At 35.9% G+C, this 26,528-nt stretch overlaps 1 protein-coding gene across 9 annotated transcripts in view; it reads left to right on the top strand.

Annotated features, from left to right (window-relative positions):
* The window catches only part of MICU1 (mitochondrial calcium uptake 1), a 248,921-nt gene that overhangs the window by 93,392 nt on the left and 129,001 nt on the right, over positions 1–26,528 (top strand). For 8 of the 9 annotated variants that reach the window (XR_013377818.1, XM_077894920.1, XM_077894916.1 and 5 more), the window contains 2 exons: positions 18,282–18,325; positions 18,944–19,117. Coding sequence is in view for 8 of the 9 variants with exons in the window: in XM_077894920.1 (XP_077751046.1) it covers positions 18,282–18,325; positions 18,944–19,117 (218 nt within the window). In the remaining variant the exon portion in view is untranslated. The remainder of the gene's footprint in view (positions 1–18,281; positions 18,326–18,943; positions 19,118–26,528) is intronic. The other variant, XM_077894918.1, reaches the window with a different exon arrangement.

Genomic DNA, 26,528 nt, shown 5'->3' with positions numbered 1-26,528 from the left:
CAAAAGACCACATATCATATGATTTTATTTATATGAAGTATCTAATAAAAGTAAATCCATAAAGATAGAAACTGGGTTGTTAGTTGCCAGCAGCTAGGTTAAAGGAATGAGAACCGACTGCTTAATTGGTGTGAGGGTTTCTTATTTGGAGCGATGAAAGTGTTTTGGAACTAGATAGAGAGGTGATAGTTATACAACATAGTGAATGTACTAAATGCCACCGAACTGCACTCTTTGAAATGGTTATCTTATTTTAATTGAATTTCACTCTGTTTTTATTTATTTATTTTTATTTTTTTCACTCTATTTTTAAAAGGGGAAAAAAGAATGTGTAGTCAGTCCTCATTTGCAGATTTTGTGTTTATAAGTTTGCATACTCACTAAAATGTACTTGTAACCCCATGATCAGTATTCGCAGTGCTTTTGCAGTCATCCGCAGGTATGTGCAGAACAGCAAAAATTTGAGTCACCCTTTACATGTTGGCCAGCTGAAGTCAAGCAAAGTAGAGCTCTGCCTTTTCATTCTTTAAACAAATGTCCTTGGAGGGAGGACAGGAGAAAGGACGGAGAGAGAATAAAATGTCTTTATACACAAACACACATAAAACAAGGTTTTATATATATTGATTGGTTAACAAAAATTTTGTGACCAGAGGTTCAAGGAACCTAGGAGAAATAGGTCAGTATGCAGCACTTCATTTTTCATGGCAGTTTTATAGAACATAAATACCACAATTAGCACAAATCAGTTGCATATGGTACAGGAGTAAGATGTAAATGAAACTATTCTTTTTAGAGGATATGTTTAAGGAAGATATTCTAAAGGAAGTGGCAATTGAGTTGGATTTTGAAAAAAGAATAATCATTCATTATATATTTGAGAGGGAAAGGGCATCACTCAGAGTGAGTAAACTGCATGGTCGAAATACAGACATGTGAAATAGTCTGAGTTTGAGGAACCAGAAAGAAATATGATGTTTTCTAACCAGGGAGTTTATAATGTTTTGGCCATATTTATTAACATTAATATATGTCTACAACAATTGAAAACTCTAGGTAGAATTATTACCCCTCAAAGATGCAGAAAATCTTCTATGTATTTGTATCTTTTATGGAAAATTTCAAATATAAAAATAAAGAGAATAATATAATCAATTTATATACACACATTACTTAGCTTCAACAATTGTCAACACATGGCTAGTCTTGTCTTATTTGTAACTTTCTTACTTCTCTTCACTGCGGATCATTTAAAGCCAATCAAGACATTGTATCATTTAATCTGTAAATACCTATATGTGTGTATAAAAGATAAGTACTAAAAAAGCCAATAATAACAATAATCTTTAAATATTGCACTTTTTAAAAAGAGCATTAATTTCTTTATAGTAAAAATATCCAGGCACTTCAATTTTCCCTGTCTTGAAAACATTATGTATAGTTGTTTTATTCAAACCAACATCCAGAGATGGTTACACACTGTATTTGTTATCTCTAAAGGCTTTACCCACAAGGTTTTTTTCCTCTTTTTTTTTTCCTACCATTTACACAAGACAAGCTTTATGCCTTGTTTCACATCTCTCATTCTACCTTTCACTTTTTCACTCAGATTGGTGCTGCAGCAGTTAGCAGTTTAGAGATAAAGCGTGACAGGAAGAAACCTCAGCTATGCTATTTAGCTTTAGCTTTCTGCTTTAGAATATCTCTACTGCTATAGCATAGGACCTCTGCAGGAGCCCATTCGACTATGTTGGCATATGCACACATATGGAGGTACAATGGACTTTACTTTTTGTTGAGACTTGGTTGATAAACACTCTGTTCTCCATTGTTTTGGGTGGTCAATTCTGAGATACAAACTACATGGTTTCTCAGGTCAGCCAAGGAGAAGTGAGCCCTACTTGTCTAAAGCAGTAATCAGCCCCTTAATATACCCTTGAATTGGCTTTTCCTCCTTTCCTGTTTCACTTTTCTTGATCCTCTTTTTTTTTTTTTTAATTTTTATTTATTTATGATAGTCACAGAGAGAGAGAGAGAGGCAGAGACACAGGCGGAGGGAGAAGCAGGCTCCATGCACCGGGAGCCCGACGTGGGATTCGATCCCGGGTCTCCGGGATCGTGCCCCGGGCCAAAGGCAGGCGCCAAACCGCTGCGCCACCCAGGGATCCCACTTTTCTTGATCCTCTTGCACTGGTTCCCTATTTTTCAGGAAACCCAATCTAGACATCATTTATTTGTGAAAGAATGTAAGTCATTTACATTATAAAATTTCCCACATTTTGGATTCTACTGACTTGTATCACCGTATGGTATTATTTAGTATGTTCTTCTATACTTTGCATTTCACCCATGTAGAAAATATATAGAAAGAAACTGAAAGAGGATATACCAAATGTATTCTCTAAATGCTGGTTATAAGGAATTATTTTATTTTTCTTTATATGTTCCTTTTATTTTCTAATAGATTTCATATGCATTTATTCAACAAATATCGACTGACCTCTACTATGAGTTAGACACTATTCTACATGGAAGGGATGCAATAATGAATAAAAAAGACAAAAATTCCTACCTATACAGAATATACAGTATTTTATAGTCAGAAAGAAGGGTATATAAAGTTTCTACTAGTTGCATTGAATTTTAGATTAAAAGCCTTTTAAATTAGTTTTAGCTTCCTTTTTGGTGAGATGTGGAAGGAGAGATTAAAGAAGGCTTCTGTGTAAGAGAAGAAAATTGTAAAATATTTTCCTGGTTTTTATGATAGCAAAATATTTTTGTTCCTATTAAATTATTTCTGAATCTAATTTATATTGGTAACTTTAAATAAAGTGCTTTGCTTCTGATTTGACAGTGAAAATGAAGCAAGACTAGGCAGGTCACTAAAGATTATTTGGTCCTTTGAGGAAAATTATTTTTTTCCCTTTGTAAATCATATATTTTAATTGCTTCTATGCATTTTGACATTCAATTTTGTAATCTTTTGTTTTTTAATTACTGAAAAATCTGTTACATTAACAGAATAGTTGCTAAACGTCTAATATGCTGTGCACAATCCTGGTTTTCATAAAAAGCAAGATTAATAATTGCTCTTCTTTTAAGATGATGATCATGAAGGAAAATGATAATGTATTAAAATGAGATTCATTTAGAAAATTTGGCTTCATTTTTGCTCACGAACAAGAATTTCCACATATGTTGACGCAACAGAAGTAAAATATGTATTATTCCTATATGGGTTGAAATACGTAAAGAATAAGGCTATTTTTTTATAGTTTGAATTTCTATGGCTGGACTCTAGCCAGTAGTTCATATTTCAGCTTTGTTGTGTCATGTCTTTCACACATACCATATCCCAGGATATCTAACAGATCTAAATTTGTAAGTTTTAGTTTTAGAACAGTTTAAAAATAACCAAAAAGCACACTAAATCCTAAAATTAAGCAGTTTCTTTTTAAGATTTTATTTTAGAGAGAGATAGATCATGAGCAAGCAAGGGGAGGGGAGAGGAAAGGAGAGAATCTCAAGCAGACTCCCCACTGAGTGTGGAACCTGGTGCAGGGCTTTATCTCAGGACCTGGAGATCATGACCTGAGCCTAAATCAAGAACTAGACTAAGACACCCAGGCACCCCTAAGTAATTTTGAAATGAGTGGAGAGCTGATGAATTTCAATAAAAAGCTTAATATTTCTGTACCGAATACCAAGAAAATTTAGAGTAGCCATAGTTAAGTAGAAAAGACATTAAATGGGGGAAAAAAAAGTACAACATATACTTGAATAAGTCTCATCTCCATTTCTGTGCAATCTTCATGTCAGCACCATTGCTGGTTATAGTGGATAAGGTGGTTGCTTCAGGCTCTGGGCTTTGAATGACTCTTGCTGCTATAATAACCAGTGTTTTTTTTTTTTAATTTTTTTTTTCATTTATTTATGATAGTCACACAGAGAGAGAGAGAGAGGCAGAGACATAGGCAGAGGGAGAAGCAGGCTCCATGCACCAGGAGCCTGACGTGGGATTCGATCCCGGGTCTCCAGGATCGTGCCCTGGGCCAAAGGCAGGCGCTAAACCGCTGCGCCACCCAGGGATCCCTATAATAACCAGTGTTAAACATAACCAGTCAGTGATTGGAAGAATCTTTAAATATATAGAATATATATATATAAATATTTCTACATATCTAAAGAATTAAATATATAGAAAAAACTTGAGCTTTAGTCAGAGCAAAGAGGATCCCTATTTCTTTTCCACCATCTCCCACTGGCTGGCTATATTTTTATTGACCTGATTTTATCTCTGTGGAACATGAAAAGAGTGTAAAAAGATAAACACAGTTCATACAGTGATTTAATTGCCCTGTGCTCCATATTCCCTCTGGGATGACCCTTCATGCATTTAATAATCTTACCTTTGAGACACAATTTTATTCTTAATCATGTACAGTGGGTTCTGGTTCACATAGGAGGATTCTGAAACTCTTCCCACAGACACACCAAATCTGCAGCTTTATACAAAACAATTTTCTCTGAAAGGAACCCAAAAACTAGTTGAGTGACTGCTACACATTAGGCAAATGAGAAAAAAACCTCAAAAGAAAAAAAAGAAAAAAAAACCTCATTGAAATAGGTAAGAGAGGCTGAGACAGACAGAGTCTTGCCATAAATCCCATCCTTGTATAGCAACCAGTGGTCAAGAGGAGCTGTGCCAAGGATGGACTCTACTGGAGGATTGGGAGTACTGAACCCCACAACTGGCACCTGAGAAATGAGTTTTTTGAGTCCTGCACCTGAGAGATGAGCCTCTGGAATATGTAGCTTTAAAGCCAAGAAACCTTATGTCTGTAGCATCCAAAGGGCCCATGAAGAGGCAGTTGCATGAAAAGCACCCAGTCTTTGTGAAAGAAGCCTATGTTACTTACCATAAAGCTTCAGCTGGAGGGGCAGGCATATAATTTTAACATATATATAGGGGCCTACTGAAACACTCACCAAAGTCAGAGGCTGATGGGCTCCATCTTTGCACTTTCCCTCTGCATTGCTCCAGGTTGCCAGTATCTCCCAGAAAGGAGCTTGTGAACGTGTCTGGTCATCTGGTTGTGTCACTATCACCCAAGACACACCGCTTGATTACTTGCCTTTGGTGGCGCCGCCAGTAGGGCTTAGGTTTATAGCTTCTTTAGGACTATAGCAAACAGAAACAGTTCTCAACTTTGGCACAGTACAGAGACTAAAAGACTGAAACATATCCCTAGTCTTTCTGTGAAAGAAGCTTTTGGCTTATTTTGAAGCTTTGGCTTGAGGGGCCGGCTTCTGATTTTATGTATATCTGGAGGACTGCTGAAATACTCTCCAGAGACTTTGAAATCTAGTGGGAGCCATCTTTGTACTCTCCCTCTGCCTTGCTTCAGGTCACCAGAATCTTCTGGAAGGGAACTTGTACACATGTCTGGTGCTCTGGCTTATGTCACTGCTACCCAGGACACACCCCTTGATCACCTGGCTGTGGTGGGGCTTATGTTTGCAGGTGCCACAGAACTGTAACAAATCGAGAAACAATTCTTAATTGGCTACTACCCCACAGTACAGGGCAGCAAACCAGAGGATGAAAAACACTCCTAGTTTTTCTGTGATAAAGGCTCATTGGCTTATCTTAATAGCTGCTGTGGCCTGATTCTAATTAAACATACATCTAGGGACCAGCTATAATCCTCCCCACAGACTGGGGAGACTGATGGGTGCCATCTTCATCCTCTCTCTGCTCTGCCCCAGTTGCAAGTGTCTGTGAGAAAGGCGCTTGTGTACATATTTGGCTTCCCAGCTTTTGTGGCTTCCAGCCAGTGGAGACATCTTTTAATAATTTGACTTTAGTAGCTAGCGATGGGGCTTGTTTTTACAGATTTCATGCATAATATGAAACAAACAGAAAAACAATTTTTAACTGGCTAACATTCCAGGGCTCAGTGCAGGAGAAGCAAACAGAAATACCCATCTCCAAGTCTTCCCCCGAAAGAGGTATATTTGCATACTTTAAAAGCTGCTACCTGGAACACACGGGTGGCTCAGTTGGTTACGTGTCTGACTCTTGGTTTTGGCTCAGGTCATGATCTCATGGGTTGTGTAATCAGGCCCTGCATTGGGCTCTGCATTGGACATGGAGTCTGCTTGGGGTTCTCTCTTTCTCTCTTCTGCCCACACCCCACGCTTGCCCAAAGCAGCTATCTGAGAGTCTGGCTTCCAATTAGTCTGAATCCAGGTGCTGAGTGAGATTCTTCTCTTTGAGATATTGAGAGGTTTTGGCACATCCTCAACTACTAGGAACCTCCAAGAATAAAGTAGGCTGCTTGGACTATCAAAGGTTTGAGAGATACCAAGAACTAGAGCAGGGTTGAACAATAAGTTTCGATTTGTACGTGAGGTCACTCCTTCAAAGTTGAGACATGTGGCTGTTTTATCTAATGCATAAAAACCAACATAGAGAGTCAAGAAAAATGAAGAATAGAGGAATATATTTGAAAGGAAAGAAGCTAAAACCTCAGAAAAAGACCTTAATGATATAGAGATGAGTGATTTACTTGATCAAGAGTTCAAAATAATAGTCAAAGATGCCTACCAAATTCAGCAGAATAGTGCGTGAATAAAGTGAGAATTTCAACAAAGAAAACATGTAAGAAAGTATCTAATAGCAGCCATAGAGCTGAAGAATATAGTAATTGAACTGAAAAATTCAGTAGAGGAGTTCAACAGCAGGGTAGCTGCAGCAGAAGAAAGGATCAGTGAACTTGAAGACAGGGCCCATTCAAACAGTGTAGTAAAAAGAGAAATGAGAAAGAGTGAAGATAGTTTAAGGCACTTATGGGACAACATCAGTGGACCAACATCCACATTACAGGAGTCTTAGAAGGAGAAAAGAGAAAGAGGCAGAAATCTTATTTGAACAAGTAATGTCTGAAAACTTCTCTGTGCTGGGGAAGGAAACAGATATCCAGATCAAGGAGCTCAGTTCTAAATAAGCTGAATCCAAGGAGACTCACACAAAAACACATTATAATTAAAGTGTCAGAAGTTAAAAGCAAGGAGAGACTCTTAAAGCAATGAGAGAAAAACAACTTGTTGGGTATAAAGGAACTTCCATGAGACACTAAGCAGACTTTTCAGCAGAAACTTTGCAAACAGGAAGGAGATCATACCATATACAGAAAGTGCTCAAAGCAAAAAACTGCTAACCATGAATACTACCCAGCAAAGCTATCCTTCAGAATAGAAGGAGAAATAAAGTTTTCCAGACAAGCAAACATTAAAGCAGTTCATCACCACTAGACTAGCCTTATAAGAAACGTTAAAGGGAATTCTTTAAGCTGAAACAAAAGGGCACTAATTAGTAACAGGAAAACATAGAAAAAGAACAGACAATGAATATATTTTTGAAGCATTTTTGTGCTGTTTTCTCCCCAACAAGGTAAGATACTTCAGTAGAAGAACCTTGTCTTCTACTTTTACTTTTAGTTCCTTGCAGTGCTGCTGAGTGTATATCAGGTGTTGAATAGCTGCAGTAATCTACCTGTTCCTATATAGCCTGTGAGCCATGAAATTTATTTATTTACTGCTTTAAAAAATAATATTTTGTGACATTTGAAAATTATATGAAACTCAAATTTTGGTGTCCATAAAAGAGTTTTATTGGAGTATATACATACTCATTCATTAGTATTGTTCATGACAGCTTTCATGCAATAGAAGAGTTAAATAGTTGCAACAGAGACTATATGTGGCCCACAAAGCCTGAAATATTTTCTATCTGACTTTTATGGAAAAAATTTACAACCCTTTCCAAAATAATAAGAATTATATGTCTTGTTCTCTGTTCCTGGTTCCTGACACAGAGCTCCTAAAGCCCTTATAAATAGGATCCTGGGGGCTACCAAGAATCTGTTCTTTTTTTTTTTTTTAAGATTTTACTTATTTATTCATGAGAGACACACACACAGAGAGAGGCAGAGACACAAGGAGAGGGAGAGACAGAGGGAGAAGCAGGCTTCATGCAGGGAGCCTGACGTGGGACTCGATCCTAGGTCTCCTGGATCAGGCCCTGGGCTGAAGGCGGCGCTAAACCGCTGAGCCACCTGGGCTGCCCGAATCTGTTCTTTTTATATGGATGGCAGAGTTGTAGGAAATCAAGCCAACCTCAAGTCTATTCCAAGAGTGCCTGGGTGGCTAGTCCGTGAAGCATTTTTGCCTTTGGCTCAGGTCATGATCTTGGGGTCTTGGGATTGAGCCCCATGTCCAGCTCTGTGCTCAGTGGGGAGTCTACTTCTCTCTCTCTCTCTCCCTCTGCCACTCTCCTCCTGCTTTTGCTCTCTCTCTCAAGTAAATGAATGAAATCTTTTTTAAAAAAGATCCATTCCACTCCCCTTGTCTTCCCTTATTTTTCCTTTCCTCTTTTATATTCTATCCCTGAGATAGAACCAATTTTTTAAAAAGATTTTATTTATTTATTTGAGAAAGAGAATGAGCAGGGGGGCAGAGGGAGAGGGAGAAGCAGACTCCCTGCTGAGCAGGAAGCCCAATGTGGGACTTGATCCTAGGACCCTGGGACCATGACCTGAGCTGAAAGAAGACACTTAACTGAGTAACCCAGGTGCCCCAGAACCAATTTAAGTATAGATATTAACTTGGATTTAGACTTTATTTTAAATATACAGAAAATATAGAAAAGAATAGAGAATATTATCGTAGCCGTTACTTGGTTTCTTCAGATTTTAGTATTTATCCATATTTATCTCATATCTTCATTTTAAATTATTTTGAAAACCCCATGCATCTCTCTGAAACTTCATTTCACCACCTTTCTGCTTAGGTATAACTACTGTTCTTAAGTTGGTGTTTTTCATTCCTGTTGAAGATTTTAGCATTCACATCCATTGTCTTCCATCATCCCCTAGGGAAGAACAGTGATTATATTCATCCCCTAGCACTGACATTGGACTTAGTCATGTGATTTCCTCTAACCAATGATATACATTATGTTCCAGCAAAATCTTCTTAGAGTCAGTTTGTGATTTGCTGTATTCTTGTAAGAAATCAAGCCAACCTCAGAAGTCCATTCCAGGAGCGCCTAGGTGGCTAGTCAGTTAAGAACTCTGCTTTTGGTTCAGGTCATGATCTTGGGGTCTTGGGATTGAGTCCCATGTCCAGCTCCCTGCTTAGCAGGGAGTCTATGTCATATGTCCATGTTCCACAGGGAGGCTGCTGCTGCTCATCAGCCTGGATCCGAGGTTCAGTATTCTGTAGAGTAGAGCTACACCCAATAAGTAATAGATGTAGCATTGACAATATATAAGCCTTCCTTATTTTAAACCACTGAGATTTTAAGATTATTACTGCAGCATAACCTAGCCTATTCTGGCTGCTACATCTCCCCTGTTTTTTAATATGTTAAATATATATTTATATGTATATGTTTGTATATTTACTGTTCCAGGTAGCTGTAGTTCTCTTATTTTCACTGCTGTATAATTGTATTTATCATTTGCATAAATATGTCAGTATTTAATTTATCCATGTTCATGTACATGGAACTTGTTTCCAGTTTTATTAGTCATCTGTTGCTGTGTGACAACCACAAAATGTCTGTGGCATAAAGCAGTGAGCGGTTACCTAGTTTATGCACCTGCAGGTCATGTGAGGTATACCCTACTGATCTCAGCTAGCCTTGCTCTGTAGATAGGCTCAGGTTTGGCTAATCCAAGCAAGGGCAGCTCTGCTTCATGGTTTTGTCAGCAAATTTTTCAAGCTGCTTTAAATGTTTCTCATCTTTCTTACACCACTGGGCTATCCAGAATATATTATTTTCATAGTATTGGCAGAAGTGCAAGAAAGCAAGCCAACCTCAGAAGTCCATTTTAAGGATCTGTTATGTCATACTGCTAATAGCCTGTTGGCCAATCCAAGTCACATAGCTGAGCCCAAACTCAAGAGATTTTCCATGGAGGTCAAGGAAAAGAAAGTGAGTATTTGAAAACCATAATATGCTAGTGTTCTTATTATTAGAAACTGTACTACAGGCAACCTTCTTCCATTATTGCCCTGGTGCATAATTGCAAGAAGTTATTTTCAGCATATAGCTGGAAGTAGGCTTGCTGGTCTGTGGGCCATTCCTCTTCAAATTTGCTATACATTGCCAAGCTAATTTACATATTCTCCAGGAATATATGAGTTTTCTCTTTGCATTCCTGTTAGCACTTGGTATTGTCAGATTTCATTTTTTAGCAAACTGATCGGAATGAATTGTTGTATCTTTGTGATTTTATTTTGCTTTCTCTAGCAACTAGTGAGGCTTATCATCTCTGAATATTTATTGGCTACTCATATTGCCATTTCTATGAATCATCTACTTATCCTCTCTGCTCACTTTTTTTTTTTGATTAGTAAAAGTCCTTTATATATTCTCTATTGAAAGCTGTCATATATATATATATATATATTGCAGATACCTTCTTCCAGTCTATGGCCTGTCTTTTTATTTTGTTTATGGTAATTTTTAGTATACAGAAATTGGCAATATTTTAAATTGTAGCCAGCATTTCCTTGATGGTTTGTACTATCTCTTTTTAACTACTTTATTGAGATGTAATTAACATAGAATATATAGCATATATTTAAAGTGTTTGATGACTTTCGCATACTGGTCACATGTATGTATTAGTGAAACCATCCATCATCAGCACAATCAATATAATGAACATATTCATCACCCCCAAAAGTTTCTTCATACCCATTTGTAATTCTTCCTTCCCATTTTTTCCTACTCCTGGGTCCCAGGCAACCAGTGATATGCTAAGTATTTTATGTATCCTACTATCTATCTACTTTCCCTGTCAGTTATTGAGAGAAGGATATTGATTGACTTTAATTGTGGGTTTGTCTATCATCCTTTCAGTTCTATCAATTTTTACTTTAAATATTTTGAAACTCCTATTAGGTGCATACATGTTTAAAATGTATTATTCTGTCTTCTTTGTGAATTGACCCTCTTATCATTGTGTAATTGACCTCTATGCTAATATTTTTTTGCTGTGAAGTCTACCTAGCCTCATATTTATGTGGCCGCTCTTTATTTATTTATTTATTTATTTTTAATTTTTATTTATTTATGATAGTCACAGAGAGAGAGAGGCACAGAGACACAGGCAGAGGGAGAAGCAGGCTCCATGCACCGGGAGCCCGACGTGGGACTCGATCCCAGGTCTCCAGGATCGCGCGCTGGGCCAAAGGCAGGCGCCAAACCGATGCGCCACCCAGGGATCCCGCCGCTCTTTATTTTGATTCATTTTTCATGATACATCTTTTTCCATCCTATCACCTTATTTATTCATTCATTCATTTCGGGTGGGGAGGGTCAGAGGGAAAGGGAGATTGATTGATTGATTGATTGGTTTCGGGTGAGGAGGCCCAGAAGGAGAGACAGCGAATCTTTAGCAGGCCCCACACCTAGTATGAACCCAACACAGGGGTCACTCTCATAACCCTGAGATCAAGACCTAAGCTGAATCAAGAGTTGGACACTTAAACGATTGAGCCACTCAGGCACCCCTCCATTCTGTTACTTTTAATCTACTTAAACATACCAGTAACTTTAAAATGGTTTTTTGGGGGATCCCTTGGTGGCTCAGCAGTTTGGTGCCTGCTTTAGGCCCAGGGCATGATCCTGGAGTCCCGGGATCGAGTCCCACATAGGGCTCCCTGCATGGAGCCTGCTTCTCCTCTGTGAGAGTCTGTGTCTCTGCCTCTCTCTGTGTGTGTCTCTCTCATGGATAAATAAAATCTTTAATTAATTAATTAATTAATTAAAAATGAAATGGTTTTTTTGTGGATAACATGTAGTTGGATCTAACTTTTCATCCAATATGATAGTTTCACCTCTTAATTAATGTGTTTAGAGGATTTGTATTTAATTTTTTTATATGTTTGGATTTAAGTCTGCCATTTTGTTATTTTTTTTTCTTTTTTCTTTTACCCCTTGCCTTATTTTCAGATTATTCAGATTTTTTAATATTTTTGACTTTTTGGTTTTTGACTATATTTCTCTGTATATCTTAAATTTAGTGGTTGCTATAGAAATTATAATATACATAATTTTTTCACAGTTTCCTAAGAATTTATATTTTACTGCTTCAAGTGAAATATAGATATCTTGCTGCTATATAGGTCACTCCCCAATTTATGGTGTAATGTCATATATATTACAACTACATACATTGAAAACTCCACCTGACATTGTTTTCATTTTAACTTTCATTTCAAGTGTCATACATAAAGAACTTAGAGGAAAAAATAGTCTGTTATACATCTCAATATTAACCATTTCTGTTCTTTATTTCTTAAATTCCAAATTTCCCTTTGGTATCATTTCTTTCCCCCCTTGAGGTATAGAGTGTGCTTTAGAGCAGGTCTGCTGGTGGTGGATTCTCAGTTTACTTTCATCTGAGAACATTTTTATTTTGTCCTCATTTTTTTTTAAAGATTTTATTTATTTACTAATGAGAAACTCAGAGAGAGAGAGGCTGAGACACAGACAGAGGGAGAAGCAGACTCCACGTAGGGAGCCCGATGTGGGATTTGATCCCAGGAGTCCGGGATCACGCCCTGGGCTGAAGGTGGCGCCAAACCGCTGAGCCACCCAGGCTGCCCTGTCCTCATTGTTAAAGAATATTTTCACTAAAGAATTCTGGGTTGAAATTCTTTGAGCACTTTAAACTAGCTGCTTCAGATATTTTTTTTTCTTTCTTTGTCTTTGATTTTCAGCAGTTTGACTTTTTTTTTTTTTTTTAATATACCTTGTTTTGGGTTTACTAGGCATCTTTAATCTTTATGTTGAAGAGACAACACAAAAAGAGAAGAGATGGTGTCTAAGGAGGAAATATTTTTTTTTTAAGGAGGAATTTCTAAAAATGACACATATTTGGGGGACAGGCAGATTAGCTATCAAAGGAATTTAAGGAGTTAATAAGACTGAGTGAAGACGATTGGAAGAAAGCAGAAATGTAGATGTGTGATCTTAGGCAAATCATTTAATATCTCTAAATCTTAGTATTCTCATTTGTAAAATTGAGATATAGCAACTAATTTGTTAAGGTCATGAAAATTAAATAATGCATGGAAAGCCTGTAGTACAACACCTATAAAAATGCTCAAAAACAATAACTTATTACAATGATCACTAAGACAGAAGATAAAACCAAGTGACTACAGTACATATGTCACATCTCATGAATTAACTTTTTTTTTTAAAGATTTTATTTATTTATTCATGAAAGACACAGAGAGAGAGAAATAGGCAGAGACACAGGCAGAGGGAGAAGCAGGCTCCATGCAGGGAGCCCGACGTGGGACTCCATCCTGGGTCTCCAGGATCACACCCTGGGCCAAAGGTGGCACTAAACCACTGAGCCACCTGGGCTGCTCATGAATTAGAACTCTACTTCTTTTTCTGTCATATATTAGCTTGTATTACGGAAAAAATCATTTTAATAAATTGTAGGATAATCTCATTTATTAAAAAAAATGAATCACTAAATTTTTGAGAGATAGCTGAGACTTAACTATAATTATTTAGAGTTTCCATTTACCTAAGCTCTGATTTATTGAACTTAAAATGATCTATTTGATTCAGTTTCACTTTTGTCTTTTGACAAAAGGAGTTAGTGTCTTCTTTAAAACAAGTCTTTTGGGACTCCTGGGTGGTTCAGCGGTGGAGCGCCTGCCTTCGGCCCAGGGCGTGATCCTGGGGTCCCCGGATTGATTCCCACATCGGGCTCCCTGCATGGAGCCTGCTTCTCCCTCTGCCTGTGTCTCTGCCCCTCTCTCTCTTTCTCTCTGTGTGTGTCTCTCATGAATAAATAAATATTATAAATAAATAGATAAATAAATAGATAAATAAATAAATAAATAAATAAATAAATAAATAAATAAAACAAGTCTTTTACCATCAACAGATGAGTGGAAAAAGATGTGGTATGTGTATATATGTGTACACACACACACACACACACACACACACACACACTGGAATACTACTTAGACATCAAAAAGACAATATCTTGCCATTTGCAATGACATAGTTGGAACTAGAGAATATTATGCTAAGTGAAATATGTCAATCAGAGAAAGACAATCATCATATGATCTCACTTATATGTGGAATTTAAGAAACAAAACAGAGGATCATAGAGGAAGAGAGGAAAAAATTAAAAAAATAAAGTTTTACAAGATGAAATCAAAGAGGAGAAACAAATCATGAGACTCTTAATCATAGAAGACAAACTCAGGGTCGCTGGAGGGAGGAGGATGAGGAGATGAGGTAAGTGGTTGATGGACTTTAAGGAGGACACTTCATGTAATGAGCACTGGATGTTATTTTTTTTTTTTTAAAGATTTTATTTATTTATTCATGATAGTCACAGAGAGAGAGAGAGAGGCAGAGACACAGGCAGAGGGAGAAGCAGGCTCCATGCACCGGGAGCCCGACGTGGGATTCGATCCTGGGTCTCCAGGATCGCGCCCTGGGCCAAAGGCAGGCGCCAAACCGCTGCACCACCCAGGGATCCCAGAGCACTGGATGTTATATATGAACTACTGAACTCTACCTCTGAAACTAATAATACATTGTATGTTAATTGAATTTAAATTTAAAAATTAAAACAAGTCGGGATCCCTGGGTGGCTCAGCAGTTTAGCGCCTGCCTTTGGCCCAGGGCGGGATCCTGGAGACCCGGGATCGAGTCCCACGTCGGGCTCCCGGTGCATGGAGCCTGCTTCTCCCTCTCCCTCTGCCTATGTCTCTGCCTCTCTCTCTCTCTCTCTGTGTGACTATCATAAATAAATAAAAATTAAAAAAAAATTAAAACAAGTCCTTTAAATGTTCATTCTGAGGCTTATACTGAGTATTCTTACAGTATTTCGGCATGTTCATACTGTTTTTGGTGTGGACTCAAGAAGAGGCAACTGTGTACAATTAAAAGCTTTTTAGATAAAATCGGAAAGCATTTAATCTTTCTGAGCTTCAACTTTCTCATTAATAATGGTAAGATAGTGTTTACATCACACTGGGAGTGTGACTTTAATGACTTTGAAATTTCTTTGAATAAAAGTTTAAGAGTCATAGGAAGCATCTTAGGGAAAACAGCATAGTGTCCTGTGTTTCTAAGGTGAGACCCAAAGAGCAAAGGTTGGAGAAATGGAAGGGAATGATGTTATATAGAGGAGTTACTCAAGTATCATTTTCATACTACACATGCTGTGTTTTCCCCTTTATTCTCCATACTCTCACTCCTCCTTGTAATTGGACCTGATAAAATCTCTACAAGACTTGTATAAGAATAGCTTGAGTTATTTCATCCATCCACGTTTTCCATACTCCACCCCAGTCATGTTAAGAACTGATCTAATTCAACCATCTGCTTCATTTGACAGGTAAAAAAAAAACCTAAATATAACAAGATGAAATAACCATTTTTCCACCCTAAAAGTATTAATCTCTTGGCCTACTTCATGTCATATTTGCTTATAATGATAGGAATTCTTAGTATGTGCCAAGCTGTCCTTAAATGCTCCTCCTTTTTTTTTTTTTTTACAAACGTACATGGTAAAATATTTAATAAACTATAACAAGGAGCATTCAGTGAAAACACAAACCTTTTGTATCTTCTCCCCACTCCCATTCCATGTCACATAAGTAATCACTTTAAATTTTGAGTTAACTTTTTAGTTCTTTTAGGGTATTACTCTAATTATTTGAAGTGTGGCTAGTTTGAATTGAGTTGTGCTATAATTGTAAAATACATGCCAGATTTTGAAAACTTAGTATAAAAAAAGGTAAAATATCTCATGATTTTTATAATGATTGCTTGTTGAAATGATAGCTACTTTGCTGTTTTGTTAAAATATATTAAATTAATTTTACTGGTTTCTTTTGATTATTTTAAAGGTAAGTGTTAGAAAATTTTAAATATATAATTTGTAACTCACGTTTATTGCTCATATTATACTTTTGTTGGACAGTGTTCCTCTAATTATTAGTAAGCATGTATTTCCTTTAGTTAATGTACCAAGTTTACTCATGAGATACCTGATTCTAGTGTGATTCTCATTCTTTTATAAAGGACTAAGAAGGGGTAGCCCAGGTGGCTCAGTGGTTTAGCGCCGCCCTCAGCCCAGGGCGTGATCCTGGAAACCCAGGATCGAGTCCCACGTCAGGCTCCCTGCATGGAGCCTGCTTCTCCCTCTGCCTGTGTCTCTGCCCCCCTTGCTTCTCTCTCTCTGTGTATTCTAATAAATAAATAAATAAAATATTTACCAAAGAAAAAAGGACTAAAAAGGTTTTTTCTGGAAAGTCTTAGGATTTTCCTATTTTTTGGTATTCTGTAATTTCATAAGCATATACTGAATTGTACATATTTTTTGTTCATTTTGCTTAGAACACTTGGTAAGCCCTACTTTGTGTCACTCTTCAGCACTGAGAAGTTTTCTGCTAATACTTTTTGGATTATTTTCTCCCTATTTTTTTTTTCTTTTAAAAAAAATTTCCTTCTGGGACACCTGGGTGGCTCAGGTGGTTGGTTGAGCATCTGCCTTCAGCTCAGGTCATGATCCTGAGCTCTGTGGGATCAAGCCCTTCCTCAGGCTCTTTGCTTAGCGGGGAGCCTGCTTCTCCCTCTCCCTCTTGCCTGCTGCTCCCTCTGCTTGTGCTCTCTCTCTTTTTGTCAAATAAAGAAATAAAAATCTTAAAAAATTTTTTTCCTTCCTATTTCTGAATGAGAAAAGGTCTTGTATGATATTAGACCTCTAGTATTACATCTCTATTTTTCTATAATTCTCTTTTAATATTTTCTATTTTTCATTCTGTTGTCTTTTTGGCAGTGGTCCTGGGAAGAAACCTTATCCTAACCTTTCAACGGGTATTTAAAAATGAGATGAGATAGGGGTGTCTGGCTGGCCCAATCAGAGGAGTATATAACTCTTGATCTAGGGTTGTGAGTTCAAGCCCTATGTTGTGTGTAGAGATTACTTAAATAAATAAAATTCTAAAAAAATACAAGGAGATAAGCAAACATAGTCTTAGTTGTCTACAACCCTTTCTTGTTCTCTGCTCCTGTATCATGTATTCTGCCTTTATAACTGTGCTGTCTTTTTTTAATATCTGTGAGGTTTCAAATTAGATTTTTTTTAAAAATTTCCTTCTGTTTCCTTTTTGTTTTGTAGTCAGTGGTGTATTTTGTTGGGAACAGGGTTCTAGAAGTGAAGCACAGTTCAGATAATGAAAATGTATAACCAAATGTATAGAAGCAGAAATGTAAAGAGTTTCCTCTGGGAGCAGTGATAATCTGATCATTTTAATACTGCGGATGTAATGAGATAGGGCTTGAACTAGCATGAATATGGGTGAGAACCAAAAAGAAAAGAACTGAGGAATTATGCAAGAAAAGTAAGTGTAATTGTTAACTGATTTCTCCACTCTAAAAACTCCCACAGTGCCTCCTTATTGAACTTATATGCTCCCTTGTAGTGTTAATTATTATATGCATATGTCTTTCTAACTAAATTGTGACTCTGCAAGGCAGGAATTATATCTTACTCATTAACTTTTTTATAAGTACTTATTGAGCAAGCACTATGCCAGAGGCTGGGATAAAGCAGCAGGCAAAGACAAATAATCTTTGTCTTTAAGGATGCTTAATTACTTAAATCTTTCACAGTGCTTAGAATTAGATGCTAGGTATGCCCAGAGAAATATTTGTTACTTAACCCAACTTTAAAAGGTAATATTAAGATGATCTATTTGTATCTGTTTAGGTGTGTTGCAAAATTTATTTGATATTAAACTATTCTCTCTTTAACTTGATACCAAAAAAAATTATGCATTCAAATTAAACTAATATCCTTCACCTTATTTAAAGTAATATAGCACATTGATAGAATGAAAACAGGCCATTCTTGAAAGAGTCCAGGGTTTTAGTTTGGCTCTACTGTTGAACAGGTTTGCATAAGAATCTTTATCTCCTTTATCTTCTAAGAGCCTCACTTTCTCATATGTAAAACAAAGGTTAGATGTTTTAGCACTGACACTTTGAGTCCAAAATTGGAAACATTTTTCATTTCCATTGCCTTTGAATAATCTTGTGGCTAAACCATCTAAATACGTAACTGAATGGAAATGACAGAGAGCTGTCATTTCGTGTTTTATTTGAATTATAATCATTGACTATACTGTTTTTTTCTCTTTTACAGATTTGGGTCTAGATCAATATACAATAAAACGCTTTGATGGAAAGGTAAGCAAGCCATGAAACTTAATGTACATATCCTATTGTTTACTAAGAAGATTTTAAAGTTCCTCTAGAATTATTTGTGAGAAATTTCTGAATGCCTGTTTATCTTATCAAAAGAGGATGTTTCTTAGGTTGGAAGGCCTGTAAATGCCTTTAGATACTTCAACAGAAAAAATCAAGCAGAAGGTTTTTCTACATTTTTCCATATAAGGTAAACACTCATGGGTAGCCTGCTGTACATAATAAAGGCTCAGTGTATGTTGACATTTGCATTTTAATTCAATTGCCATCATAAAGCTTAACAAGCCCCCCAATATTACATTTGCATTTCTTATAAAAACACTAATTATTATTTGACCTTGTTCAAACTTTGATATTATATAGCAGTAATCCTAACTAGAAAATTGTAGAGATCTTTATTGGTGCTTTATAATAATTATGAAGGCCACTCCAAATTTGTATATACATTTGCATTATACTTACTTTCAATTCTTTTTTTTTTTTACTTTCAATTCTTTATGCACAAATAAATCACATAATAAATTGTTCTTAAGTATAGAAAATGAAACTTTAGATTTTATTATCTCAAGGCAGTCCATTAAACATGTTTTTCCCTTTCAGGCTGACTTCTACCAAAAGAAAAAGAAAATATTACACAGGGTCAGAAAGAAAAGTAAAAGGTCAATTTTAAAGAGGAGGAAGAAAGCACATCAGAAAGAAGAGAGAGCCAGGGATGGCTCTCCAAAGCTTAAGGAGAAGGAAATCAGAAGGAAAATCATGCAGTGGCTGGAAAAGGCAGGATCACAAAGAGGTTCTAAATGGGTGGAGTCAGGGTTAGCAGAAACTGCTCTTGCAGGAGTACCTCAATCCTGCATCATTACATAACTCTATGTACTCGTAAGGTGAAGATAGAGATGCTAATAAGATCTTTTGTACAAGTGGAAAGAGTGAGTGGCCACCTTAAGAGTTGAGAACTCTCAGTCAAGGCTTCTGGCCTAACAATTACCTTTCCCATTCAGATGGCCCATTGCTAACATCTGTATCTTCTTTTAAAGTCACATATTCTAAAAGAAAAATGATCAAAAAGAGCATTGAACTAGAATGTTAGGAGACAGGTTCAGAGCTGGCTCTGCTTTGGGATAGCCACATCTCTTTGATCCTTGGTATCTGCTTCATGTATAATCAAGTACCATAACCATGTGAAGAGTTACCACAGGCTCTCATGTCAAGGTCTGATTTCAGAATCTGGCAAGTCAGGCCCCTGTTTTATCTGTCTTTGTGTCACTCAGAGTCCAGCATTTGTCTGGCATACAGGAGGAGACCAATAAACATTTGATGACATGAAAAAATCAACTAATCAATCCTGTATTCCTTGGAGATATGACTCAGTAAATCAGTAATATGTTATAGCAATATCAGCCAACAAATCAGTTTTTGGTCCCTGAAGGAATTCAGAGTAGCATGAGAATTCTGTTCTCTATTATACACGTGTATGTATATAAACCTGACAACACATAAAGAAGTTGAATATGTGTAAGTTGAATAGCAAATTTACACGTTATAGGGGAATTTCCATTCGCTGGGGTCTCCCAAATATAAAATCTCTAGTGGTCCACTCATGTTTCATATAAGCTCTTTAATTTTTTCATTTCAACCTATAACTGTTCACTGGATGTTAAAAATAATGCAGCTTTGGGCATGACCCTTGAGTTCCACCTTTGTTTCAATTGTATTCAATTTATGAGCTCTCTATATTCTATCATTAATGAGTGTCATTTGCTTTTTTCTTATTTCCACTTATTTTTATAACATAAGTAAACTGCAATAAAACATTGAAGTATTTGAGCATGCACCTTCCTGTAGAGACCAAAACACCAGTACTTCTTTGTTTGGAAGGCAGACTTTGTGACAGATTGTAGTGCAAATGTTTGGGCTCTGAAGTATAAAATTCTGAAATGGAAATAGGAAAGGCAGGATTTAGGGATCCCAATGTATAGTGTTTGAAAGTATAACTATATGAGTCATACTGCAATTCAGGCATATGAAAGTAGACTTTATGGTACCAGGGGAACAGGTTCTGAAAGAGAATAGAAAAATGGCAGACATGCATAGGAGGTATGGAACTGAGCCAGCCAGCTTGTCCCCTAGCAAAGAGTGCACAGATTTTCCTTTCATCCATGTTATGATATGCATATTTAGTCCTTTTGCCGGTACTTCATTTAAATATTGTATTAATTTCCATCAAATATATCCTGAAGTCTAGATTTGGAATGAAGGTTATGCTTCTTAAATAGGATTTTTATCTGAGTTCACCTCTAGTTTATGTCTTTATGAATAGTCTTTTATTTCATATGAAGTTTAAGAAAGTAGTGTCTGTGCTATTTTAAACCTTGTATAATGAGGAGTACAACATTCAGGGTTTAATCAGTTTAGAAGTTTTTCCAGGGATTTTTGCTGTGTATAAAGTCCTTCACTTGATATTTGTGATAAGGATCAACGCTTATTCAACTGTTGATCCTATAATTTTCCTTTAGATCTTCATGTCTCTTGTTCTCCCAGATTATTTTCATTCTTAAGTAGCAGTTTCCAGAGTATATAAATCCAAAGACAATTTTCCTCTTGAAAAAAACAGATTTGTGTAGTAACTATAGTAAATTTTATGCAAGATGGCCAGAAATTTAGTCCAAAGCTAATAACCTAGAGGAATTTCCTTTTAAGCTTGCTTTGATTTTTAAATGGGTCATTTTTTCTCACTTGTTTTAACTTGAAAGATAAACTAGTTATAATCTACTTAGATGCATCATTTGACCAGTAGGAAACACTGCCTCATTTTATTGTCTTCTAATTGAACTATACTTTAACCTTTTTGTCATTGAAAGCAAGAACATATGTAGAAATAGTATCATTTTAGGGTGTTTTCTCATTTGTGTTTGAATTTCATGCAATCTCTAGATGCAAAATAGCAAAGAAGGCCCAACTGATACTGAGAAATAATTGGATAGTTAGTTCTTGTTTTGGTGCCTATCATCTTTTCTGTTTGACTAGAAAATGCCCTTAAGTAAATGTAACATTCCTAGTTCAACTAATAGTGAAACTGAATTAGGTTAAACAGCTTTTGAATTTGGGGGAGGATAATTTTCCAGAGCCCATCTCTATCTAATGTTAATGTACACTAATCCTTTACAGTAGCAATTTCCTTTGTAGAAAAGTCATGAAATACATTATTATTGGCACTTACATCATTTATGCATTTCAAAAGTATCTACTGATAATACAAAATACATTCTGACTTTTGTTTTAGCATAGTATATCATAGATTTTTTAAAATGCACCCTCCTCCTGCAATGTCCGTGGATTCTCCTTATGACTTATTAATGCAGTTACTTCATGAAGTTTAGATTATTTCTTTAATGAAAACCTCTATTTTTTTCTGGGTTTAATCTTTTAATCACGTAATAACATAAAGTATCATTTCTAAATGGAGCATTTATGTTGCATAATCGTCAAATATTTCTTTCATTTAATGACTTAGTTGCTGTTATTTATTGGTGTGGCTTATCCCATGTGGTTATACCCTTGGTTTTCCTGTTTCTCTTAGCCCTCCTTTTTTCCCCTCAGCATATCAAAGATAGAAATTGTTTAGGATTTTCTGTTCCTGTTGTATGTAATAGACGATACTCTCTGGACCAAACATCACCATTTTTAAAAAAATTATAGTAGAAAACTGCATAGTCTAGGCAAAATTGTTTCTTAATCAAGAATACCTGTATTCCAGAGTTTTGACATAATCCTCTTCTCACTTCTAAAAACTTTATAAAGTTCATAATCTTTTTCAAGTAACAATGAATTGCCCATTGAAACTAAATTGTTCATTGTTATTATTCCACCATGTATTTCTTTTTCAGAAGATAGATTTTTAAAAATCTTTTTTCCTTATCAAATTCCCTTTACCCTCAGCCACTCCCTGGATATTTCAGAAAGCATGCCTCTGGACTGTGTTTTCGTTATTTATATTTACTGTTCCCTTAGAATCTCTCCAGTTTGGAAGAAAGAGTTAATGTGTGTTTTATTCCTATCTCTTTTATGATACCTACAAGAATATTTGTTCACATGGAACAGAGAAAATATTTTTATATCAAATTAAAATCACATTGTCAATAACAACAACAACAAAAAGACATTGTCCACATTCAGGTGAAAGAGGTAAAAGTATGGTCAAAGCCTAGAAAGAAAAGTACTGATTACAGTGATTGTAACAGAAAAAAATATCATTAGGAAAAAAAGATGGGAGCCATAGTTAAAGATCAAAGCTTTACTATAACCAAATGCTTTTAATGCTTACTAGGTAAAAAAAAGTTCTTTAAAAATTTTGATAAATGAGCTTTAAAAAGCTATTCTCCTTAAGGGGAAGTCTTGGTTCCCCAAGAGGAATGTGAGCACATTTTCCCCTATAACAAATACTCTTAGTACTTTGAGTTGTTTATTTATTTCATATCATAGATAAGATCTTAGTTCAGAATAAGGACAAGTACAGTATTACTTCTTGACATTCATAGTAAATTACGTAAGGGTTTGCCTGTCTTCTATGAGTGAAATGTATTGTAGATCAAGGAAATGTAAATTAGGAGAGAAGCGAGACTAAAATCACATGGGACAAGAGTTTGATGAATTTTCACATTTATTTGAACTATTTTAATTTTGCACATATTTATATAGCAGTTTATGATGTTATGAACTCTGCAGCTTTCACTCGGCACATTTATCATTCTTTCTTTTGGCTTCCAAAGACTTGAAACTACTCAAGTCTAATTTCTTGGTGAATGGATATATTGTTTCAGATTTTTCTGTTAATAGATACAAATATATAGACAATTGTAAATTTTTATGCCATGTTTTTATGTTTTTTTTAAAGATTTTAGGGATCCCTGGGTGGCGCAGCGGTTTGGCGCCTGCTTTTGGCCCAGGGCGCGATCCTGGAGACCCGGGATCGAATCCCACGTCGGGCTCCCGGTGCATGGAGCCTGCTTCTCCCTCTGCCTGTGTCTCTGCCTCATTCTCTTTCTCTCTCTGTGACTATCACAAATAAATAAAAATTAAAAAAAAATAAAGATTTTATTTATTCATGAGAAACACAGAGAGGAGAGAGAGAGGCAGAGACACAGGCAGAGGGAGAAGCAGGCTCCATGCAGAGAGCCTGACGTGGGACTTGATCCCAGGTCTCCAGGATCACACACCCTGGGCTGAAGGTGGCGCTAAACTGCTGACCCACCCAGGCTGCCCTGTTTCTATGTTTTTATTTGCCCTACGAGTCCCTTCTTTACAGTAGAATATATCACCTGTGTTGTCTTTCTTTTATAATAGGGAAATTTTTGCTTTGAAAAAAGTATAGCAGATTGCAAGAGAATGCACAGATTTCCCCCACTAAAAGTAGAGCATTGCTATGGAAGGTTTCATTAAGCTGAAACAACATAAAGCAAAGAAGCTATTACCATTTTCATAAAAGCAAAAATCCTCTTTGGATGTTTCTCTGTTACTAAAAACAGATACGGGCATAGGCTTTCATAGGACAGGAATGGTATAAAGCAAACTTTCAGACAACAGAGAACCTGTAATTCTTGGAAGCCCGAAGTTCTCCACAAATATTTTATATTCACATATTTTAGGGCTGAAGATTTAGTCCTTTTAAAAAACCACATTAACATATTCACTCATTGGTTGTCGGTGGTTTATTTTTTCGATTTAAAGTAAACTTTCTAAATGAAAAATACTTAGCTCTCTTTGTCTCTTGCAGGAATCATTACCAATAATAACTATATGACAAAGAAGAATATTGAAGCCTTTTGAGTGTTATATTACATACTACACTATATTTTGTTTTTTGATTTTGGTTCCATGTGCAGTGTGGGGCTTGAACTCACAACCCCAAGATCAAGAGTTGCATAGTTTACGGACTGAGTCAAACAGGCACCCCTACACATTGTTTTAAGTACTTACATATAACTCATTTAATCCACACAGCCACACTTTTAGACAATGTACTTAAATATAACTCATTTAATCCACACAGCCACACTTTTAGATAGCTTACTACTTTATTCATCATTTTACACATAAGAAAATACATAAAAATTAACTTTATTATTTTTTTTGACATAAGATCATGTAGGTAGTAAGTGCAAGAGGCATGATTCCAAGTTTGTAATCTGACTTCACACTCTACCGTCTTAAGCACTGTGGTATCTTATTCATATATCTAAATGATTTGTCTATATGATCTATTTGTAAATAGAAATTTCTCTTGTCAAGTAGTTATTTTATTTTAATACCTTGCTGCCATTTGTGCAAAAACCCCACAAAAAACAAACAAAAAAATCCTTGATATTTCATTCTCTTTTTGCTAAGCATGTTGAAGTTCATTTTTTCTGCTTTGATAAAGTACAGCTAGAAATTCCTATTAACCTGAGAAACTACATAGTATTTTTAAAGGAAGAAAATATAAAGAATATACAAATTTTAACACTTAAATTTAGGAATCAGAATTTCAACTTCATTTTATTTGCTCTATTGTTTTCTCATATGCCACGAACATGAGCAGGCATTTTGAAAAATGCTGTGTCTTTTCTTTTTATTGAAATGATCTCTTAAAGTGCGCACTGTCGTCTATATTTGAAAAATTAGATCTTGGCTCATTGTCATCTAGATACTAGAGTAGATAATGTTTCTGTTAAAAACTAAACTTGCTCTCAAATATTGATTGGTTTTGTGTTAAATGTAGCATCATTTGAATAGGGCCTCTTATTATAGTTAGTCTTTAAACAAACAAATGTAGTTTAGATCATAATTGCATTACCAAGGAACTCAACACTCTGATTCAGCATTTCAAGAAATCCTTTGACACCTGTTGCAGTTTTATGTTTTACTTTTAGTCTATTTTTTCATCTTTGTTCTTTCCCATCCAAAGTTCTCTAAATAATTTTTAAGCCATTTTCTCAGTTTTCTCTCTTCTTACAAATTAGCAAATTTAGTTCTTTTATAACGCACCACATCCCTAAGAAAATCTGGTTTCTGTGTCTGAAATATTTTCCAAGGGATTTCCATCTTGAACATCTTAAGTATTTGACAACTATGTGTAAATAATTAGTAGATATTATAAGTATGCTGAACTTGAGTATGAAAAATATATTATGGATTGCTGTACTTCTTAGTATGTAATAGCACAGAATGAAAAGAGTGTGACTTTGGATATGACAATCCTATATTCATATATGGGCTCTGCCTCATACTTAATAGGTAACCTTGGCCAAGAGACCATTTAAGATATCAGTTACCTTCTCAATAAAATCATGACAATGTGGTAAAATATCTGGCTCTACAAATTATAGCTACTTTCCATGACTTTGAGTTGATAACTCAATTTATAAAAGGAGTTAGCTGCTATCATATATATTATCCTCTTGGTTTGTTTGAAATACTGCATAATAGCATCTCCTCTGCCTAATTGCTCTCTCCATGCCAGTTATATCAGTATAAAAATTTCCTTGGGTTCTCTATATGGAGCAATTGACTAGGATTAAATAGTCCATGAGCTGAAGAGATCTCTGATTTGTTTTCTCATATCTGAGCTGTCCTTTGTTCACAGTGATTCATCTCACCCCCGTGTTGTAAAATACTCTGGGTCTCTATCACATCAAACCCAGCCTTTGGTTTGTAAATTGCTAATAGCATATATTTCTCAGTCAAGAACTTTTATCATGCTGCTAAGCTTGTTTTGAGAAGTATGGTAAGTTTGGGTTGAATTGTATTTCACATCCAATGAAGTTTATTTGTTGAAAAAAATACCTTTAAACCCATTTGATAAGTGAAGATATTTTGGAGTGCTGTGCCCAGCTAAATCAGCTAAGCTACACTGTTTCATCAAATGCCATCCCCTATGATTTTTATCATGAATATGAATACTAATTATTTGTGCAACATCATTTTGCAGGAGACCTATTTCTAAGTAGTCATTCTGAACTCTTTCTTAGAGTAGTTACCAACCCTTTAAACTCATCTGAGTTTGGTTGCCTGTATTTTATTATGGGTGGTAAAGCAACAAATTTGCCATGAATTTTAAAAATATTATATCTGTGAGACATCCTAGTAGGAAACCTTAATTAAAGAAATGCTTTGACCTCTCATGACAAAAATGAAATGTTTGCTTTCCCTT

Source organism: Canis aureus, chromosome 4, assembly GCF_053574225.1.
Source record: "Canis aureus isolate CA01 chromosome 4, VMU_Caureus_v.1.0, whole genome shotgun sequence".
Classification (NCBI taxonomy): domain Eukaryota; kingdom Metazoa; phylum Chordata; class Mammalia; order Carnivora; family Canidae; genus Canis; species Canis aureus.
This window is presented reverse-complemented; position numbering and strand designations above follow the sequence as displayed.